This window comes from Dicentrarchus labrax, unplaced genomic scaffold (genome assembly GCF_905237075.1).
Source record: "Dicentrarchus labrax unplaced genomic scaffold, dlabrax2021, whole genome shotgun sequence".
Classification (NCBI taxonomy): Eukaryota; Metazoa; Chordata; class Actinopteri; family Moronidae; genus Dicentrarchus; species Dicentrarchus labrax.
In genome coordinates, this window is record NW_026136701.1 from 15200742 (window position 1) to 15223867 (window position 23126).

Here is a 23126-nt window from a genome sequence, read left to right on the forward strand (position 1 = left end):
TATATATTTTTTTTTTCATGTCTAGTTTCTAATATGTCGTACTGCTTGTTGCTGTATGCTATGCTGTATAAACAGTACAATACTAAAGTAGCAGTAGTGAACATAGTAATGAGGAAAGGAACATTTTTCATTTAATAATTTTTTTTCAGTTTTTCACCTTCTGTCATAATAAAATCAATAAGAAAAAAGCTGTTGTATTCACCCTTTTTCTGTTTTCACACTACTGTGATATTTAAGAGATTATATGGGAACAGGCTAATTTACTACATTACAGTAGAGATAGTGTAAGTATTTCACATCAGAAATCAGACACTTGAGCTCAGACGGTCATTTCACTATACTTTAATACGATACACAACGCTGCAGACTTAAGTTGACCCATTTGACTGTCCAGAATGTTAAAATAGACCACCTACGTGTGCATGGGAAGTGTTTGGATGACATTCCGCGTAGTGTCTTAATTAAAATTGCCAGCCTCATGATGGACTGCTTATAAAAAAGGATCAGAATCAATGTAGCAGAACCAGATGTACTGTATTTTTTTATTCCACATATTCTTTTTCCTTGTCAAAACACCATCAACAGACCGGTCAGAGAATTAGGTATGTTGTGCTAGCAGCGGCTAATGTAGAAAGTTGAAATGAGGCGTGGCCTACAGATGTCTGATAAACTCACCTGCTTTTAACTGCACACTTCACAGATTTTCATTTTCAAACTTGTAGCCCCAGTTGACGATGACATCATGCTAACTGTTAAATGCACATACGGAAACCATTCAGATACAGAATGTGGAGTTTTGCCAGGTTCAAAACATAAAATCAATTTCTGGCCTATAACTCTGCATATTTCTTTGTCAGTTAAAACATGCTTCATTCAGTGAGGTTAAACTGAGGAGTTTGCTACCTTTTCCTGGTAGATAGCAGCCTGCCTATGTAGAACAGATACAATGGGTGTCTTTGTTGCTGACTAAAAGATAAAAGATTCTGTCATGCTTTACGTAGACAAAGGAGAGAAAGTGGGTAATCAGGTTTCTGTGACTGATTAGTATACAAGTAATTTACTAAGCAGATAAAGTCTGAAAAAAGAGTGGTTATAATTGAGATTTGGCTGGGCAAAAGCCTAAGACTTAGCTATTTGCCTTTTTAAAATGTTTGCATTAAAAGATAAAATCCATAACCACAGGCTCAGAAGTGTAGGAATGTAAGATGCACAAAAGTCAAAGAACATGTTCTACCACTATCTCGTGTCAGACAACCCGTTATGTAATCAACAGAGTTAATGTGTGCTATATGTAAAAAGCGTCAGAATGCAGTTTAAGTATATTTTAGTATTCTAATGCATCTTCTTTATAATTTCCCTTGTAAGAAAAATGCCATCGTTCAAATAAAAATATGAGTACTGCAGAGTGAATCTGTGTCATAGAGGCTGCTCAGTAATCAGAGCAGGTAAAGAAGGGCCTTATTATCCCACTGTCACTAAGGTATGTACCCTCCACCGGGCGTGGAGGTCACGTACTTATGAGCAAATAACGAATACAGAGTCTAGGTTAAACTAAGAATGAGTTTCCTGTTTTGTTGGGGAAAATAAATAATGAATATGTATGTACAGAGCATGAACTGGTTCTCAGGACATATATAAAAGAATAAAAGAAAATATAAAAGCTTTTGTTTCCCCAAACAGAAATAACTCCTTGTCATATCTTCTTACACTTCTTATAAGACCTTATTCTGCTGTTCTTGTCTTTCTTCTTTGATACGTTTTTTTAAATTAATATTTGCTTTTGCTCTTAATTTCTCCAAAACAAGAGGAGAAGATTTACATCACGATTTACATCAAATTTAAGACTGAAAAGTCGGCTGTGTATGAAAATTTTTTCCTGTTTCTCCAATACAATCTCATTTTGTCTAAGATTTATTCTTTTGGCCATCAGTCATGTCAAAGCACGTTTTTTTCCATCATCTGTCAAACAGAAATGCCTTGCTTTCACAGCCATGACTGGGGTGTGGCTAGAAGTATAACATATGTCAACACTTGAATAGTTTAACAGCCACTTTCTGTGTGCTCAAATGTCTTGAGCATCATATCAGCTTCATGGTGTGGATTACTACGGAGCCCCCGAGGTGACATGAGAAAAAAAAAAAAGTGACGAGAAAAAAAAAAAATTCAAATAAAAAAAAAATAAAGAATTAAAAATTAAAAAAAAAAAAAAGCATTGCGAGACCTTGGCTTTGTAAGTCGAGATCTCGAGTTCAAACTTTCATTGCGCCCCGGGGTTTTGCTTCACCCTCTGACTCCCGCGTGCGTTATGTGGCAAGTAGACTCCTTGGTCCGTGTTTCAGGACGGGTCGGGTGGGTTGCCGACCTCGCCGCAGACCCCTGACGCCTTTTACGCAGCGAGCACTTAGTCCACGGCCCCGGGGTCCGGACGGGGGGCGCTGTATATATGTAGTTGAGATCTCGAGTTACAAAGTCGAGATCTCGAGTTTCAAAGCCAAGATCTCGCAATGCTTTTTTTTTTTTTTTTTTTTTTTTTTTTTTTTTTTTTTTTTTTTTTATTTCAATTTTTTTTTTTTTCTTCTCTCGTCACTTTTTTTTTTTTTCTCATGTCACCTCGGGGGCTCCGTACTCCGTAGATTACATAGCTGAAATTGTGATAAATGTGTGTTTTGAAATTCTTTCTCCGCTTTTTCTGTACAGACTTATTTATTTAACTGTCACTGGGCTCCTCCCTGTTTATTTGTGTCAGTCTGACACATATTGGTAGAATGACACGAAGGATCAAGACTTCCTTGCCTCCCATAAAGGAAGATTCTTTTAAGAGTTGCTAAATTTCATAAATTGCTAAATGTATCTGATAGAGGTTGCTGTTTGTCTCTGTACATGTTTTTTTTTAACAAACTGTCAACAAATTCCATAAAAATACAAAAAACTACAAGGCGGTTGTCTCTGTGACACTCACCCAAGTCTATTATTTCCTATGGTCTTAATTAAAATTATAAGTAATTTCCTAAACAGCTTGACACTTAGTTTTAGCAAAAGCTATACTCAAAAAGGAATAAACATTGCATTTGCTGGGGACTATTTTTCAGCTGTGGATTTGGTACGCTAGCACCTGTATATATTGCACTGTGTATATGGAACTGACTCAAAATACACTACAATGCCCATGTTCATTGTAATGAAGGAACATGTCAGCTGGGCGGTTCATTGATAGCTTTTAAATTATTTACGATGGATGGTACAAAGCTATCAGGTTTTTGATACACATACAATACCTGATAGTATAGATAGCTTCAGTGTGTTGTGTTGTTTTGTTTTGTGTTTGGGGTTTTTATGGGATTTGTTGACAATTATAAAAATATAAATATCACTAGATCTCTCCCGTAACAAAGGATGTCTCAAGCAGTTGTCTCTAAACATAATCCTGGAAGGTACTACATTGTCAATACAATGTAATTATTATTAAGAATTTGGTTATATACAAATGTAATTTCTAGAAGACAGGGTTGTATACAGAGGATCTATATGTAATATTGCATAGAACAACTAAAACAAGCAATTATATTGTGATAAATGAAGATCAATTTCACCTTTACTTACATTTATACCTGTATATCTATCAAATAAAAACATGACATGACAGTATTATTGACAGGACTGGAGTTTTTATTTGAGACTTGAGACAGTGAATGCATGTTGAAGTAAATGTTACAAAACTGTATTTAGGACAAGACTGCACTTGTTTTTGATAGTGGCAAAGCATGACTTGGAAAACCAATTACTATGGTACTTGCATATTTTGAGGTTCTAACACCACTCATGATCTTTGTCAGTAGAAGCCTTATCTATATGCAATGTAATTTTGGCTAAACAGACATATTTCATCATGATGTGCACACTGCAATATTTAGTTGAACATCTGCATCTCTAGCATACTTCTTATGATCTCACTGCTCTTGTCCAACAACGATTAATATTTTGAGGGACTGGGTCACTCAGAGTGTCATGTCAGTGTTTTACAATCAGTGGCGAACATCTTGGCGGACTTCTTCCTCATCCTCTATTTCATCTTCTTCATATTCACCTATCTCATCAGCAGTGGCATCCTGGTACTGCTGATACTCAGAAACCAGGTCATTCATGTTGCTCTCGGCCTCAGTGAACTCCATCTCATCCATTCCCTCTCCGGTGTACCAGTGGAGGAAGGCCTTGCGGCGGAACATGGCTGTGAACTGCTCCGAGATCCTCCTGAACAGCTCCTGGATGGCCGTGCTGTTACCAATGAAGGTGGCGGACATCTTGAGGCCACGGGGAGGGATGTCGCAAACGGCTGTCTTGACATTGTTGGGAATCCATTCAACAAAGTAGCTGCTGTTCTTGTTCTGCACACTCAACATCTGCTCATCCACTTCCTTCATTGACATACGGCCACGGAAGATGGCTGCCACAGTGAGGTAGCGTCCATGACGAGGGTCACAGGCTGCCATCATGTTCTTGGCATCGAACATTTGCTGTGTGAGCTCTGGCACAGAGAGGGCACGGTACTGCTGACTGCCCCTGCTTGTGAGGGGCGCAAAGCCTGGCATGAAGAAATGTAAGCGGGGGAAGGGCACCATGTTGACGGCCAGCTTACGGAGGTCAGCATTGAGTTGGCCAGGGAAGCGGAGACAGGTTGTTACCCCACTCATGGTGGCTGATACCAGGTGGTTGAGGTCTCCATAGGTAGGTGTTGTCAGCTTCAGGGTGCGGAAGCAAATATCGTACAGGGCCTCATTGTCAATGCTGAAGGTCTCATCTGTGTTTTCCACTAGCTGGTGGACAGAGAGAGTGGCGTTGTAGGGCTCCACCACAGTGTCAGACACCTTTGGAGAAGGCATGACGCTGAAGGTGTTCATGATACGGTCAGGGTACTCCTCACGGATCTTGCTGATGAGCAGTGTACCCATTCCTGAACCTGTGCCCCCACCCAGTGAGTGTGTGAGCTGAAAGCCCTGGAGGCAGTCGCAGTTCTCAGACTCTTTCCTCACCACGTCCAGGACAGAGTCCACCAGCTCAGCTCCCTCGGTGTAGTGACCCTTGGCCCAGTTATTTCCTGCTCCACTTTGACCTGCATGATGCATGTCATGTTTAGAAACAAATCATGTTGGACAAATAATGGTAGCATTTTCTGCTAAGGCATACTATATAATAGTATCATAATGTCTACTAATGTCTTTATTGATCGATTGCCGTAAAAGTTCAAATATTCATGGTCCCCAGAGGGTGTATTCTAATGACTTCGGTAATCCCCTAATGTTTCCTGTAGCGTCACCAGGAGGTTTACCTTTGTGGTTTTTAGTTAAATATCTCAAAAACTACTGGATGAATTGCAATTAAATAAATTGTGATAACTTTGACTTTATCTAGCGCCATCATTAGGTCAAATTTTAAATTTGCATAATACTTTGGTTTATAGTACCTGAGAAACTCATGCAACTGAACAACAAGACATTTCATGGTGAACATCATATCTGCGAAACATCAACTTGTTAACATTGTCATTGTTGGTACATACTGATATTAGCATTTAGTTCAAAATACTGCTGTTCGCAAGGACAGCCTCACAGAGCTGCTAGCATGGCTGAAGACTCTTAATGTTTACAAGCTGGCAACCCAAATGTTGTTTTTCTTAATGTCTACGATATTAGAAATACTTATCTATAAAGCTATAATATATCATGAAATAACCTTTAAGAAACCCATTTGTTACAACATATTCATTACAACCTTTATGAAGTATAGATTGTTAGAACCAAGCACCCAAATGTCTCATTATAAATGTTATAAATGAGAAAAAAGTAAAGAACTTGTGCAGCCATTAATAGATGTACATTTGTTCTTTAGCTCTTTTAAGTTATATGCATGGTAAATGATATACGTGGTGAGCTATAATTCTTTGGTTCAGAATTAGTGACATATATTATCAAAAAAGCCTAAAGACAGTAACTCTGTTTGTGTATTTTCTAATAAGGAAAAACGGAGAGTCATCCTGTGGTTGGCCCCTGTATCCTCACTTGCTGCCCAACACTGCAGCATCATCTCCTTTCTCTTTTGCTGAGTCACCTTGTGAGCTGTCACAGCTGCGCATGGACAATGCATCACACTCCTGGCACATCACTGAGAGGCTGCGGAAGCTTTGTGCTAGGAATATACAGTACTGTGCGGTGCTCTCAGGTGAAACTAAACATAGCTTTACAGGATGTGACAGCAGCTGCTGACACAGTTGGTTCAGTTGGTTCAGGATGAGTGGTGACACCATGTTTTATTGTCCACTCACCAAAGACAAAGTTGTCAGGCCTGAATAGCTGTCCAAATGGGCCGGAGCGAACTGAATCCATGGTTCCTGGCTCCAAGTCGACCAGAATAGCACGGGGGACATATTTGCTGCCTTTGGATGAAAAAGAGCAGAGGATAGAGGGATAGAGAGAGGTAAAGGATGGGAGGGTGGACTAAGATATCGACAGTCTCCCTGTGCATGATGTCAGAACATTTGCAGTGAACCATGGATAAAACGTGACTCTTTTCTCCAAATTAAGTCTACTGATTGATATTAATACAGCAGTGCTGTTTGCGAATGTAATCTTTTAGGTAAACAGCATTTTGTTTAAAGGATACTACAGTCTGTTCATCAAGCTGTATATTTAAAGACTGCATAGTGCCTTCTATTGTTTGTGTCTTTGCTCCACCCTCTCTGTCTGTAACCCTTCTTGCAAGCAAATGGCCTCATCATGCTGCACTGCTTTTTCTAGACCAGTGGGGCTTTCGAAGTGCTGAGCTCTGCAGAGTCCATTCAAACAAAGATGCAGTCTTCCCCTGCCCATACCTATTTTCTCTCATTGTCTTGTCTACATAAGTTTTAATGTTGCTAGTAAACATCTGCCAGTCTGTTAACTTATGGGATCCTCATTCAATCCACATGCAATAGTCACCCAGTAGGTGACACTGATGCCAGCATGCAACATGGAAACAAATAATCAATAATGCCTGCTGCTAGGATATAGGATATGGGTAGACACTAATAGTAGATATGTTGTTTAGGCAAGCATTTCAGTCATCCATTGCAGACGAGTGGGAAGGGTTTGATCTCAATCATGGATTGAGATTAGCACTGACTTGTCCTTCTCTGACAGCAGAGGCTGAAGCACTAGGCACAGAGCCGTATGATCATTGTTTGACCGGGCAGTGCCCAGAAGCTGTGAGGAATGACACGCGATGCATTTGGAATGACCTTCAACATGCCACGCCAAATAAAATCAGATGCTGAGGTGAGACCAATGCACAGTGAGCTCAGGGTCAACTATACAGAGACTGCAGATACCTGTACTCCCTACAGAGGGAGAGAGAGAGAGAGGGAGAGAGACAGAGAGAGAGAGAGAGAGAGAGAGAGAGAGAGAGAGAGTGAGAGAGGCAGTGAGAAAGAGGGAGAGAGAGGGAGAGAAAAAGAGAGAGAGATTTTAGCAGATTCACTGTCCTAATTTCCCCTGCACTCATGGTGGGACCTACTTTCCCATTGCAGCTAAATTAGTGACATGAGTATACTGTGGCATTCAAATGAGGTCTATAGCATAAGGTCATGCAAGGTTAATATGCAATGGAAACAAAGCTTCATTTAGTGGTACATTATTCAGATGCAAACATATGGTTTATTTACAAAAAAACTTAAACATTTCTTTTTACCTGATGCCTCATTGTAGTAGACATTTATCCTCTCAAGCTGCAGGTCACTGTCACCTTGGTAACTACCAGTGGGATCGATGCCATGCTCATCACTTATCACCTCCCAGAACTAAGAGGGGGACAGATATTAATTGTTTGGGGTCATGCATCAACAAAACGTGGCGTGAAAACGAATTAAAGCGTGTGCGTCAGGCCTTATTTTAGTAACTGCGCATCTGCTGAGAAAATGACACGCAGCAGAGGGGGGCCACATCACTGCAGCCGCTGACTGGGAGCAAAGCCCTGTCAGACTGAACCGCACCCTGCACAAAGCCTGTATAAACAACTATTACATGATCCATCTCAAACTTTATTTGAAAAAATATTTATTTCTGTCCATGAGACGCCAAACAAAACTTTTAGGCTACATGACCCGAGTCTATAGATGAATCAACAAAAAAAATCCCTGGAAAATAACACGTGGAGTTCCGCATTAAAATTACAATCACCTCGTTAATTTACCCCCCATCCTAAATGAAATGATAATATTCATACCTTCGCCCCGATCTGATTTCCACACTGTCCAGCCTGGATATGAACGATTTCCCTCATGATGCGCTGCGGATGCGGGCAGAGAGTGTCCTGTCTCGATTTCGCCGGCTTCCAGTCTTCAGTCTCTTGCCGCTGTGTTTCTCAAAATCAGCACTTGCCTCATTTCTAGGACGGGTGTTGAGCCGGCGAGATAGATAAACGTGCTGTTGGTCAGATGACGTTTCACACAGCGCAGCATCCAAGCATCCCTGTCAGCCAATAGGAGCGCCCCGGTTTGATGCAGTGGACCAGAGGATCATGCCGCATCATCTCCAACATTACCCTGTCCTACGCAGGAAAAATTTCGCCTTTTTTTCGCTGTCCTGAGGTTGTTCTATAAACCTATCAGTGCATTTATCAGTGTAATACTGAAGGCTGCAGTTCTACTTACTGCTGATTCAGTCAGAACCAAGCCATGTTTAGGAGCAACTGCTACATGTGTACAAAACAGCCTGCTGTTTCAAACTCCAGGTTGATAAAATATTATTTGATATTTTGATCATTTCAATGAGGAATTGAATAAATAAACTTGACTATAAACTCATTTTTATGATATATATGAGATTATATGAGATTTTCATGTTTTAGTTTGAATAATGCAACTGCTCCCATGAGTTGAGAAAATGCCACTCGGCTAATTCACACCCACCACCCAATACCCCACTCACAGCATCCCCATTTTGGTTGTAATAAACCGAATCAACCACAATTTTGTTAAATAATATGCACCTTGTATAATATCAACCGAAATGTTAGATTTTACCATAGAGCCCTCTGTCAGACAGGTCTTCAACATTTGGTTAAAAGCAGGAGCCATCTTGGTCAGGGCCCTTAGTTTTTAGCCATGCTAGCTTTGGTCTGTGGGTCGGTCCACCACTTTAATCCAGACTGAAGTAAATCTATAGTCATTCATGGTCCCAAGAGGATGAATCCTAATGGTGACACCCTGGAGTTTCTTTTAGTGGCACCATGAAGTTCATATTTGTGATTTGAAGTGAAATTTGGTAAAGACATTCAGTGTAAAACCAGATGAGTTAGTTCAACTCAAATTGCTTGAGGAAACCAGGGATTGCCAAAGCTTCAGGGTCGCAAGGCCTTCTTGATTTTAAGGGGTGTAAGAAAATTTCTAAAATATAAAGTCATATATCTCAACATTTGGTTCGCTTCCAGGAAGAAAACTAAATGTAAAGTAAATTGTCTAATAGAACAATGGCCAACATCAAGTACAAGAAAACACAGAATTTATATATATATTAAAAAAAGCTTAGTAGGTATGTATGATTGTTAAAAAATATTAAATAAAGTACATAATATAGTCAGAGAATTGTAGGAAAAGTTCCCTAAATAGGGAATAATCTGCTCAAAATTCATCCAAATTACTCACATCTTTCTTGAGTTCACAATTTGGGTTTATTGTACAGTTTCAAATATAATATGGAATATCCATAATATGTGTCACTTAGTCAGGGATCATCAGTTTACTAAATGATAGAAAAGGGGTCCCTTAAGGAAAAAGGTTGGGAACCACTGCCTTAAACTGTTTAAGTTTATTACCTCAAACAATTTAAGCATGAAACAATATATCATTTGAGTACAAGTAACTCAAGTATTTATTGTTAAGGTGACTTGGGTAACTTAAGTTAATTGAACCAATTTCATTCAGGTAACCCTTAGATGCGTAAGTAGGTCATTTTCTTGCAATATCTTTGTAATGAAAAGTTGTTATCGTTTCATATTCCAGCTATTCCTCAAAAAACATGTTATTGATATCATGCCATGTACATTTTTTACTTACCTTTTATACATTTTACGAAATTGTAGTTTTTGTATTACTACCCCAAGCTTCCATCAGTGGGTCAAAAATGACCCGCATTCATTTCTCATGGGATTTCATGGGAACCTTTGATTCTTATCAACTGTGACTGTATATCATAAGTGTCACCACTTAAGAAGGTTATTTTACACAGCAATATCTGATACATGTATTATCTTCAATTTTTACCTCAGAAATGTGTGTGTGTGTGTGTGTGTGTGTGTCATTCATGATAACTGTGTGACAGAGTATGTGTTTCTTATCTATCATCAAATTTGCCTATTTTATAGTTTGAGGAACTAGCTAGCTAACCAAGCTAGCTAATATTACTGTATTGCGTGTCTGTGTGTGTGTGTGTGTGTGTGTGTGTGTCTGTGTGTGTGTGTGTGTCTGTGTCTGTGTGTGTGCGTACATGCGTGTGTGCATTTATTTATATAGCTACATATTTATCAATAGGTTTGCTTGTCATTCAAAACCTTCTCTTCCTTTTATGTTTTCTCATCCAAGGTGTCATGGCTGCTAGGTGTACAGTTGAAATGGTCCTACAGATGCTAGATGAAGAGGCAGTTATGGGATTTGACTGGAATCTGAAATATCATACACACACACACACACACACACACACACACGCACACACACAAAATGACAATGACATTGTTCTATTGCTGTTGTGTAATTTTGTAATGTTGATTCTTTTCCAATTTTCAAAATGTTTTCAAATGTTTTCAAAATGTTAAAAATGTTGAAAAAGTGAAAAATAAAAAAATATTTCATACATGTAATCATTCTTGTGTGGACCAAAATATAATACAAAATATAATACAAATTATTATTCTTAACCACTTTGAAACACTTATGGAAGAGTGTAGGGTCCAGTCACTTGTGCATCTAAGGGTTCATTAAACTTAAAACTAGCAAATATATTATATTCATATGCAGTATTTCTTTTAACTTATTTAAAATGGGTTATTTATCTCAATAAAGTAAGACCAAACCATAACTGCATCTTTTGTATACAAATGTTACCACTTAAAAGAAACTTACATCCACTAAAGCAAAATTACATTACCTGTCAACACAGCTGACATATGATAAAAAACAATTTACAATTAATCACTTATAAAAATGGTAGCCAATTAATTTTGGGACTTTGGGGCGTCCAATTTTGTAATGATATAAAGAAAATGATTCAATGCAACAAACTGTAATTAAATCACCAATACTTAAAATACTGCGCAAATTTAAGTGTACACAAAACAACTGAGTTATTAGTTAAACAATACATTTTTACATTGGGTTAAATTCATGGGAATGAGTGACTGACTTTTTGGTAGGATTAAGTTAGTTTACTTCTTTTATTAAGATGTGTTGTTAGGATTTACAGTGATCATATTCCCCTTAGGATGAATTGTAATAACTTTGGTGATTCCATAAACTTTTCATCTAGAGCCATTATCAAAGCTTTATGACAAAATATCTGCAGAACTAATGATTCACCTTGTGTTTAGACGTAAGTGGCTTATGTTAACATGCTAACACTGTGGTGAACATGGATAACATTATACCATCATGAACATATTAGCATGCTGATGTTAGCATGTAGCTCAAAGCATCTCTCTGCCTAAATAGCTATCATGGCTATGGACTCTAAGCCTTCTTAATGGTACTTTAGTGATGCATTTCACCCAAAAAATTGTGATCCAGCCTTGCCTACAACCCTTGTGCCTTTAGAAACCCATTGAAACGTTATTGGATGACTATGTCATACACTCCCTGCTTTTTTTATACATTTTTTTTTCTTTCGATACAAGGCATCCAGTCTGCAGTGGAAATATTTGACTGTTTTTTGTTTTGTTTTTTATGCTGGGGACCTACTTTTAATAAAATCCATGTATTCTGTGGCCTGTCCACCAACAGGTCTCTATGCTGAAGAGGTCATATGGCTCAGGTCCCATTCAGCGACACCTTCATTGTTCATCGTCCTCCTGGATCATATTCTTCACCTACATTTTATGTAACCTCCTCTGTGGTTTCTTCCAGGGGAATTTTCCTTACCCAGATTGAGGATCTAAGGACAGAGGGTGTTGAATGGTGAACATATTGTAAAGCCCCCTGAGGCAAATTGTGATTTGTGATTTTGGGCTTATTGCTCTCAACTTGAATCCATAAAATATAAAGAAATTAAAGACTCACTGATATCCATGGTTGATCAATAAATAGTGGTTTATTTAACAACAGGTATGGCTTATATACAAGTGCATTATGTCTGTTAAAACAAAAACAAAATGAAACCAAACAATCGGAAATTATAAGTGGTACAATCCATGGTTTTTACATTCATTCATATCTCTCATTAAGAGATTCTGAGTCGCACGGTTGAGAGAAGCAAAACCTGAAATGTGTACACTGGGGACTTCATATCTCTGAGACTTTCATCTACCAAGCTCAGAACTATTCATCAATCCATTTTATGATCTATGATCCTTCATCTTATTGAGGTTGGGTGTCTCCAACACATTTACTATTTACAAAGGCATAACCCATTCTTCTTTTTTTTGCTTTTCCACCGGTCACCGTCTTCTAGTCCACGTTATCGCTGGTGCTAACATTGCTGTGGATTGCTTTTTACTAATTTTGACTTTTTATTTTTACTCCAAATAAAGTCAAACCAAATGCTTACAGGTGTAATAGCTCCAATCAGCGCTGTGAAATAGCTGCATGGGAGTTGTGAAAATGGAAGCAACAGATCTCAGAGAAGACACTGGATGTATTGTGCTGAATTACTGTCTTTACACTGGTGTTGCATTGGGTTTTGGCGATACATAGTTCAATTTCTGCAATACGCACACAGACAGAGAGACCAACACTCACAGACAACAAGGATTCAGAGTAATGTGAAGATACTGACCACTGCAGTTAACCCACTCTCTACTGCAGATGCCAAGAATTCCTTATTAAATCCAGTGGCAACACCCTGTTTCACAAAGTAGATTACATGTGGGTCTATTGCAAAAGTTATTGTGTGTTTATTATATTCAAAATCCCACTCCATTTTCCCTTTTTTCTTTACTGTCAAGACGCCAAGCTCCACCAAATTTGAAATCACATGATTGCAGGACATTGTGCTTTGAGGCTTAGCAGCATGGCATACGCATGTTGTTATGTATGTATGTTGTACATTTGTTAAATGTTCATAGGAATCTTACACTAAATGGAACTTTGTTGATTCAATGATCTACTAAAAGATCATCCTGAATCAATCAAAAATAGAGCTTTCATAGTTTGATTGAAGCTCCATTTGAGGAAAACAACCACAGGCAGGTTTGCTCAATCATTCACATACCAAACGATATGTAATGTTCGTCAGTGCACTTGGTTAAAAGCAAAAGAGAATTGTGGTGAGTAAAGTACCTCTAAGGTTCTACATAAGTACCACAAGAAGGTGTTCTGTTAAGTCTGGAGTTGTCTTTGACTCCTGAATGACACTTTAATAGATCACCAATACTCCCTCGATAAATGTAATATGATGAGTGTGAGAGAGATTTATCACATTTGAAATGACAAGACATCATTGAGTTGGCTCTTGTGTAAGTGTAATTATTATTATTACTGTTTTTTTATTATTATTTTTTATTATTATTATTATTATTATTATTATTATTATTATTATTATTATTATTATTTGTATTATTATTGTTGTAAACAGTGGTCTAGCCGTAATCATACATCTTCCTCTGACAAATATTCCAACCTCTAATGCATTAAGTATGTAACTACAACAGTTAAGTTACACACAGTATTTAGTCAAGTACAATGCTGTCCACACATGGACACAGGCTTTGGAACAGAAAGTGCCTCCATAAGCAAGAGTCTCTCAATTCAAGAACATGTGAATCGGTTAATCTACCTAGAAATAAGGATTTGACCTGTATTTTAAAATGTAAATTTGACAAATATATGAAATATTGCATTTTTTTTAAAGGTAAACTTAGTTGTGCATGTGAATGTATGAACACATTGACATGCATACACTATGTTAATGCCAGAACATGATTTGGAAAACACACTGAAGTTTAGCAATGCTGTGACAGTTGGCAATCATATTGAACATTTTCATCCATTGGTTTCACTTCAAAAATAGTTTTTGTGTCTTTTTAAGGTTTTCTAGTTTGTTTTGCTGACACGTTCACAATTATTTTCATGCTTTGTCCCAACTGCAAAAAAATAAGGTGCCACCACGTTGAGGTGCCACAAATACTGTCAGAATGAAGTATAGGTTTGTACAATAAGGTCACGCCATGGGAGATTATTCAAAATAATACTTCGAATTATAAAAAAAAAAGATTGAATCAAGCTCAACAACTAATTATGCATTTACTTACAATATCACATTTACAAATAAAAGCATTTGCATACCACAGATTTCATTGACTGAAACGATTGGAAAAATAAAACTTTCTTCAGACCGACAAAATATGGGTCATTCTTTTCTCTAATATCGCTGTTCACACAACGTGTTGATGAAAGCCGTTCGGCAGTCTCAATCTCGTCTCTCACGTGTAATTTATCAAATGATGATATAGCATTTCAGTCTTTTATCAATTTGAAAAACAATTGTATTTTTATGTTGTATTTCTGCACTTTGGAACAGGGTTCATCTGATTCACTTTAATCCACATACAGTCTATGGCAGGGGACTGCACTAAACAGTATTTCCCCAAACAGGCAAATACTGTATTAAAACTAATTTTTTGGCACTATGTCTACATTTAATTTTGGTCAGAGTAGTTTTTGGCGTTGTATTTAGAAAAATCACTCTAATTTGGATTGTTTACCTTTGTAACGGCAAAAAATACTTTGTAACATTCAGATTTTTTTGTCCATACAGGTAAGGCGATATTTTCATACAAATATGTTTGACGGGCATTTCATTAGAGCAAAAGTACCAGTAATTTGATTTTTTTTTTTTTTTTTTTTTTTTTTAGCATCATTGCATTTTTCATCAGTCCTCTCAGTGATTGTGGGTATAGTTATAAGTCTCTTTAGAAATGACAGACAGTGATTTTCCCATTCATTTACATCAAAGTAGTTTATAGGCTGGTGATTTCCGAGTGACATTCAAAAAGAGCAGAAGATACTGTCACATTGTCACAAACCAGCCTCTGGCACTCTCTCACTTGCGTGGTCTCATTTATTGGCTAAATGCAGGAAGAGGGGACATTGAGAAACGTACAGCGGCTCTGTAAGACATGTCTACTCAACTGCAGGTGGGAACAGTCTTCCATTGAGTGTAAGTCTGAGCAGCATAGTTCGCGCCCCCCTTCATAGTCAGTCATTCATGTGGCGTGGGCTGCTTCCTCGGCAAACATAAAGCTTCTTTTCCTGTCTGCAACAATGGATCAGGATGATGCCACGCCATTGACGGTGTTGTTTTCTGTGCTGGCACTGTCCCTGACGGAAACAACACCAGAGTCTATGGGGGAGGAGACGGTGCAGTCCATTAGAGAGGGGAGAGTTGCTTCTGTAGAGCCTGAATCCGTGATGGAAGTTGGTACTAAATCTATGCCAAGGGAAGCAGCTGAATCCTGCGTAGGCTGAACAATGTCTGTGGAGGTGTGCACAATGTCTGTGACCGGGAGAATGGTAGGAATCGCTGCAGTGGTATTAACAATATCTATGATAGGGGGAGTGGAAGAGTCCGCTGAGGGCATATGGCCTGAGTCAGTGGGTGGAGGAGGAGTGGGTGAAGGGGAAACGGTGACTGTTCTAGGAGGAGTAGGGGAGCGAGGAGATATATCATTAACACAGGGAGAGGTAGAGTCTAACTGTGACCGTTTGGAGTCTATGACAGGAGGTATGGGAGAGTTTCTAGTGGAAGGCGTAGATGTAGATTCGTCTACTATTTCTAACTGAGTGGGAATGTCAGAGTGTGCGCCAGTGGGGGGTGGAGGGTCAGTGGAAATGTTTGTCATGGGAACAGGAGAGGGCGTAGGGGATGGAGGGGGACTGTCATGCATAGATGGAGTAGGGGAGTCTGCTAAAGTGGCATGAGTGTCTTCTAGCAAAGGTGGGTCAAATTCTGGGGTGATACTGTCTATCTCATTCCCAAGCGGGTTGGGGGATTCTAATGTGGCGCTAGGCAGGGGTTCAATAATGGGTGTGGTGCAGATCAATAAGGAGGCAGGCACAGTTTGAGGAACAGGAGGAGTGGAGGAGTCCAGTGAAGTGGCTGACTCTTTTGTATGTGAAGGACCAATGTCATTCATTTCAGGAATGTCAGAATCCGTCAGTGGCTCAACAGAATCCACCACTATCGCTGGAGGTTCTTCGGCACCGGCTAAAAGTGGATCTGTAACACATGAGGCTTTGTGTAAAGGAGTGGAAGACAGAAGACGCTCTTTACTGGCATGTATGGCCCCGTCTTTACCCAGGGCTGTGATGGGGGTTGTGGATAAAGATGAAACGGAATGACCGTTGGGGTCTTTATGCTCAGGCTTGCCAGGGTGCACCTCCATAAACATGGGAGCGGACATATCGCCGACCGATGGGGCGGTCAAATCGACAGCCGAAGAAGCGGTGGAGTCCATGGTGGACACTACGGTGGTAGCTGCTTCGTGGAGCGGCGTGTCATGCACCCTGGTGTAGTCCCTGCTGCTCTCGGATTGGGGCAGCAAGAGGCGCTGTTCTCCAGGTTTCCTCGGGGGAAGGAGAGGTTGACGAGTGTAGCTCTCGCCGTCAGCCAGGGTCTCAGGGAGGGGCTGGTAGCGCGTCTCAGGCAGCAGGAGAATGCAGATGATGCAGATGAGAGTGCAGCAGGCAAAGATAATGTGGTGAAGGAAATAGCCCTTCTGATTGTGGAGCTCCATGATGGGAGCCGTCAGCATGCCGAAGCCGGCGCTGGCCAGGACCAGGCCCAGACCGCCACCCCTGTGGTGAGACAAAAAATTTTATCATCTGGTACGATTTAGGATTTATGATCACACATACCTAAAAAAAACCTCATAAACCTCCCAAAGGGGAAGACAGTTCACGGCTATTAAAGTAAATCATCAACTATATGCCTATAAGAACTGTCGCCTAAACCATTTTTTGGAAGGAAGGCACTTATTTTTAGCTATACTCTTATTTTTGACTTATCACTGCCATTTTATCAAAACAGCAGCAGAGAGTGCTGCAGTACCACCAAATGCCCTCTTCTACACATGCAGCTCACCACCAGAGGGCGCGCTTGGAGCACTGTCAGCAGAACAACACCCTTTACATAACCCCAGATAACAAACATCCAGTGCTGTGTCATATATTCTCAGAGGGAATGGCTAATTTGTACAAGGATTACATTAGCACATGGATTACATTTGACACTGAACTGTGAGAGGCTGTTGTTTCTAGCAGTTCAATAATTTCATACCCTTCTTTAACAGGAGGTGGAGCAGCTAATCCATCTGCAGGAGTATGTGACAGAAACCAACCACTGTAGCAACTGAATTATAAACTAAATCAGGACAATGTAACAGGTGTAAAAATAATATTTCAAATATCTGTAATGCTCGCCAACCCATTACCTTTAAATCGATGACATTCATCATTTTACATACACATACCAGAGCAAACATGATCACATGGTGGACTAATTACGTGGATTTGTAATGACAAAGCAAGAGCTATACATTAAGCACAGCCATTCCATTCCTCTCAAAACTAAAACCTCATTTTCCACAATATGTCGTCCACTTTTAAAAAGATACAGTTCCAGTGTTTTGGTGGGCTTACCTGATCACAGTGGGTGTGATCTCGGCACAGAAGAAGATGCTCAAGTTGCTGACTGCGTGGGAGGAAAACATGCCGATGATGGAGAAGGCGATGGAGAAGTGCTTATTCATCGTACCTGAGTTATCTGCAGACAAAGCAGGAGACACACAATTTGCACTCAGTACCCTGTGTAATCTGTAAAAATAGTGCTGGACATGTAAATCATTTTTATAAGCAAGTGTATACCCCATTGTGAAATAACCTAAGCCTAACCACTACCGAATACTTACATAAATTGTAATCCTGCCAAATATTACTATAATAAAATATTTTTCTTTCAAAAATGTACATAAGTATATTTTATCATTTTTATTTTTCTAGTGGTGCTGTTTTCAGAAAAACCTTGTTGTATTCACAAATCCAGAAAATTCCAGTGTTGGAGGTTTACAGTCGCTTACCTAAACTTCTTTCTTCAATCATGTGACTGACAAAATGTATCCTGATAGGACAGAAGAGGTCTGATTGATACGTTCAGACCCGGTTTATTATCCTCAGTGGCCGAGATGATTAAGTTTGAGTTTTTTTATCTTGAATTCTGGTGACCTGACTTGACTTTTTTTATTTATTTATTAACAAAACTTAAAATCAAGGCACCTTAAAGTCTTGAAAGAGAGCCATTCACAGCACATACAAGATGGATTTCAAAGTAAAAGATTTGAGTTAATTTTCAGTGGGATTCAAATTTCAACATCAAATATTCAGTAGGGGTCACATTTCAAAATGAGGTATTCAGTTGCTTATAAATTTGGCATTTATTTGCTTCCGTATACTACATACGTATCACTGCAGCAAAAAAATAAAAATAAAATATACATAATTATATATAAAATTAGTAAATGAATGTGGATTATATCTATTATTTCTCAAGCTCAAGAGTTTCTGAAACTGGAATATATGGACAAAATAATATAACATAACATAATCATATAATAATAATAATCATAACAAAAAATTTCAAACTGTGCATTTAGAAAACCTCGAGGTAAAGTGCTAATAAACATTACTTGAATAAATTTGTATGGTTTCCCAGCACTTGTGCTTATTTTGATTGTTATTGAGGAATTGTCTTGCATACAAAGGGACCATTTAGACCAAAGAGGGTTTAATAACAGTGCAGTCTATGAATAAGACATTTGAAGATGGCATGAAGAGGATGAGAAGAGACTGCTCTATAACAGAGATGCTCACCCTTTACAACACAAAGGGGATAAATAAGCGAAAAGCTAGCCATAATTACATCCAGGACTTCATTATGTGTCTCTGCAAGGCTTGTATTCGCCTAATGAAATACTGCTGGTTGTCTGCATGCTGCACATTTTCTAAAACCTCATCAAGATAGTGCAGCAATCTAGACAATTCAATTCACACGTTGAAAGAATGTGAAGTTGATAAAAAAGCGATAGTGGAAGAACATCCAAGCAAGAGTACTCAATTATTGATCAGCTTATCTATACCCAACTCAAATACAAGATTTGAAGAATGGAAATAAAGAGATTATCCTACCTATGTTCAGATGGACACTGTACTTCCCCACCACTAGAGGAGAATGAAAGAGATAAACAGATATGCATCTTTGAGAAACAACAAAGCAGTAACATCATAACATGCACTCAGACAATAAATTAAAACCAGAGGGAAAAAACAGCTTTTCCACACTCTGTTACAACATAAACAACTTCAAATGGGAACATGAAACATGAGCATAACCTTGATGTGTTGACTCAGGTTAAACATTAAGTCTTGCTCATTTGTAACTGAATAAACTGACTTGTGTACTGTTTTGATCTGGAGAACTTTTTGGTACACATTGACTAAAACAGCAGTTTGTAATCATGTTCGCCTACTCCATCAGGAACAACTAAAGGGTAACCCTTACACATTGCCCCCACAACACTGCATTTACAGCACGTTGTGTATGAGACACAGGATTTGGACTGCTAATGGTCAAGATGTCTCAAGTCAGTTTATTTTAAACATACTCTTGTAACTCTATACTAACGTTGTTCTACTGTTATATATATATATATATATATATAATCTCACATGTAAATTAAAATTGCAATAACTTATTCTATCACTTTTTAATTTGTTTGGAATCATTCATTTGGCCAGAATTTTGTAATATGTGGTCTTATCATATCATCATAAAATTATTGCACCGAAAGTCAATAAACAATACAGATATATTGCCCAGCCCTAATAGGACACTGGCCGGTCATGTCCATCACGATAGAGGTCCCTCCCTGACTACAGCTTCATTAAAACATTAAAAACAATACATTATATTACATTTTGTGTATTCATTTAATTGTTATAATACTCAGCTCAAGTGTTTTCACTACTTTCCCGGCTTCCCTCAGTCATAAGCTTTAACAAATAGGTTAAAAATATACTATTTCACTTTTTAAAAAGGCGAAACAATTCACAAAAACTTTTAGCTTTGACTTTTTAGCTAATGTTAGTTGAACAGGAGTAATAATGCATTTGTTGGGGACTATTTTCTGCCATAAATTAATACATATTTGGCAACAGGGTTTGTGTGTGGACTGGACATCAGTGCCCATGTTCATTGTAATGACGTACCATGTGACCAGCGCAACAGTGAGGCTCATTGATATGTTTTAAATAGTTTTTGGACAACAATGGAGCTGGTGGAATAAGGTATATGAGGGTTTGGATACACAGACTGTTCTTGGTAGTAGGATCAGTCAGTGTTGGTCTTTTCATGGGATTCGTCAGCAATAAGAAAAATATAGAATAGTACCAGCCTTATCATTTAATTCTTCAAATCTTCTTTAAACACTTAATGCAACCCAGAACTCTGAAAAACATCATCATTGTGGTATCATCCTTCAAGAATCCTTTGGGTACAATTTCGTGTATAACCGGTGTTGGTCATAGAGTACTCACAATTGAGCAGGCCCAGCTGCAGCAGTGATGCCAGGGCAGTGATGATCATAAACATGAGAAGGCCACCCCGTCGGCCCATCAGACCCACTGCGGGGCACAGCGCCATGCAGGACGCCACCGCAATGCCCGCCATGGTGTAATAGTCTGCATAGAAGTTATGGAACATGGTTGTCTCCTGAGCTTCGGGGTCCATCATGCTACGGGCAAAGCAGTGGTGGATCCCATAGCCTGTTAACCTGGGTAAAGAACACACAGAGCAGTGTGGTGAGGTAGGAGAGAGAACATAATGGAGAATATAGTGGATAGGTTAGGGGATAATGGCAGTCAACGAGACATTCTCTCTCATCTGAACACATCTCAAAAAAGCTGCGCACATGTTAACAACTAGCTTACTGACACACAAGCACACACCCCACAAAGCATACACAAAAACGTGAGCAACCACTCACACCCTCTCCCTTGGCTGTCTAATGTTTCATAAGGACACAGCTCATGTAAAATTTATGCTGACTTGGGGAGTCAGGGACCGTGCGCTGAAGCAGAGCTAAAGCTGGGTCTACCTAGCCAGAAACGTGGTCTCAGATGAAGAGAAGAGGAGAGATCCCACGGGGGATGAAAAGAGAGAGCAGCACAAATATGGAAGGGCAAAAGCATTGAGAGGGCTACTGATCAATGCTGTGTGGAGCCTCCAGGTTAATAGTGGCATCTTGCCTGCACAAAATGGCGTGTCTGACTGGCATTGCCTCGCCCTATACAGATGTACAAGCACACACTCGCATTTCCCTCTTTTCTATCTCAGTTTTCAGATCCACACACACACACACACACACACACACACACACACACACACACACACACACACACACACACACACACACACACACACACACACACACACACACACACACACACACACACACACACACACACACACACACACACACACACACACACACACACACACACACACACCCCAACTATAACAGCATACATTTCCAAACGGCGAAGGGGCAAAACATAAGACAAACACTTACGAGTTGACACAGAGCACAACGATATTCTTCCACAGGTTCCTTGTCCCGACCATTTTCACAATGCACGTCTTTTTAGGTTTTTTTTGAAGGGCTCTCTGCAGTTCTGGAAAACAAGAAAACACATTAATATTAGAGCTTGGACAATATCTTACTTTTTAAGAGATTTTTGCATAAAGTGCAATAGTCCACGCTAAGTTTCTGCCTCAGTTTCTCTTAGACGTTTGGTCACTGCATAAGTGCATTCTTATTGTTGGTTGGTATTTATTTTTCCGATGTTGCAGCATCCTTACATATGATATGAAAAAAATGAATAAACTACATTGGTTTATTTTTAAATAGAATATGAAAAATTCATACCTAGTTTCCCTTTTTTACACAAAACTATAATACTCAATTACAACTATCCCTCCAATTTTGTTGAAGAAGGACTAAGATATCTACTAAGGCTGGATATTTACAGTTGAACAATTAAGTTTTCTATCAAGGATGTAACAGTAAACATAAGACGAGAACAAATTATGAGCATCAACTTGACTGGAAATTCAAATAAAACACCACAAATATATTTTACACATGAAAATAAGGATCAAAATAACATAATAACAACATAAATAAATATAAAAAAATGTTTTATCTGCATATCTGCCAACATATACACTGATTCCAATATATCCGTAAGAAGGTGATTTCAGTCTGCCTTTACATCCACCAGGCTCTGATTAATACCATCATGTCAAATGGAGTTTTCAAGTCAAAGGAAAGTTTGACAGCATTCTGGGTACAAAGAGTCAAACAAGGACACCCCTGATTTATTGCAACCACAGAAAATTCCACATGTATTTTTAATGAGCACGTTTCATCCCACAAGATATGACTCCCGCTGCTTTGTGAGACAGGTATGACAATGCTCACAGGGGAACAGGAACTGTGCCTTAGAGGGCAACACCCTGGAGCCGCAAGTGATATGAGACATGGCACCTGGTGGATGTTTTTGTATAAGACTGCAGGTTGCCACAGAAACACACCTCCGCTTTGTGGCACTGTATGTTCATGTTGACTCAGGCATGTGACAGCATTCCACACCAGCGCCTCAAGGTTATCTCCGGCTGTATCACTCAGGCTTTCCAGTGATCCCTTGGCTACAGTTCCAAACCTCTGAGTAAGACTACCTTCTTCTATCTAAAGCTACTGAGATCTACTGTATACAAATCAATCCAGTCACAAAGTTGACCTAATCACTAGTTACGTATGCATCTGTCATGTCTCAGGGCTTG

The 23126-nt window shown here is 39.1% G+C and overlaps 2 protein-coding genes across 4 annotated transcripts in view; both read right to left on the reverse strand.

Annotated features, from left to right (window-relative positions):
* Nucleotides 1-3643: 3643 nt before the first annotated feature.
* On the reverse strand, nt 3644-8495 carry LOC127367402 (tubulin beta-2A chain-like). Of its 2 annotated transcripts, XM_051407199.1 has the most exons (5): nt 8251-8495; nt 7717-7825; nt 7358-7366; nt 6317-6427; nt 3644-5107 (listed from the first exon to the last, which is right to left on the reverse strand). In XM_051407199.1, exons 1-5 carry the CDS (start codon nt 8305-8307, stop codon nt 4023-4025), a joined length of 1371 nt encoding a protein of 456 aa, XP_051263159.1. In that variant the 5' UTR covers nt 8308-8495; the 3' UTR covers nt 3644-4022. The 2 variants fall into 2 exon arrangements, with proteins under 2 accessions (XP_051263159.1, XP_051263167.1); XM_051407207.1 differs by lacking the exon at nt 7358-7366 and having other exon boundaries at nt 8251-8494.
* A 3809-nt stretch (nt 8496-12304) lies between these two features.
* Nucleotides 12305-23126, reverse strand: part of LOC127362604 (solute carrier family 22 member 23) — a 35210-nt gene continuing 24388 nt past the window's right edge. For both annotated transcript variants that reach the window (XM_051398571.1, XM_051398561.1), the window contains 5 exons: nt 21853-21955; nt 20819-21054; nt 19412-19444; nt 17870-17993; nt 12305-17026 (listed from right to left, as the gene is read on the reverse strand). In XM_051398571.1, coding sequence (XP_051254531.1) covers nt 15499-17026; nt 17870-17993; nt 19412-19444; nt 20819-21054; nt 21853-21955 — 2024 coding nt within the window. In that variant the 3' untranslated portion in view covers nt 12305-15498. The remainder of the gene's footprint in view (nt 17027-17869; nt 17994-19411; nt 19445-20818; nt 21055-21852; nt 21956-23126) is intronic.

Coding starts and splice junctions, on each gene's coding strand:
- LOC127367402 (XM_051407199.1), bottom strand. CDS start 8,307: ATGAGGGAAATCGTTCATATCCAGGCTGGACAGTGTGGAAATCAGATC. Junction 7,826..8,250: donor GAAATCAGATCGGGGCGAAG/GTATGAATATTA, acceptor TCCCCCTCTTAG/TTCTGGGAGGTGATAAGTGA. Junction 5,108..6,316: donor GCCTGACAACTTTGTCTTTG/GTGAGTGGACAA, acceptor TGCATCATGCAG/GTCAAAGTGGAGCAGGAAAT.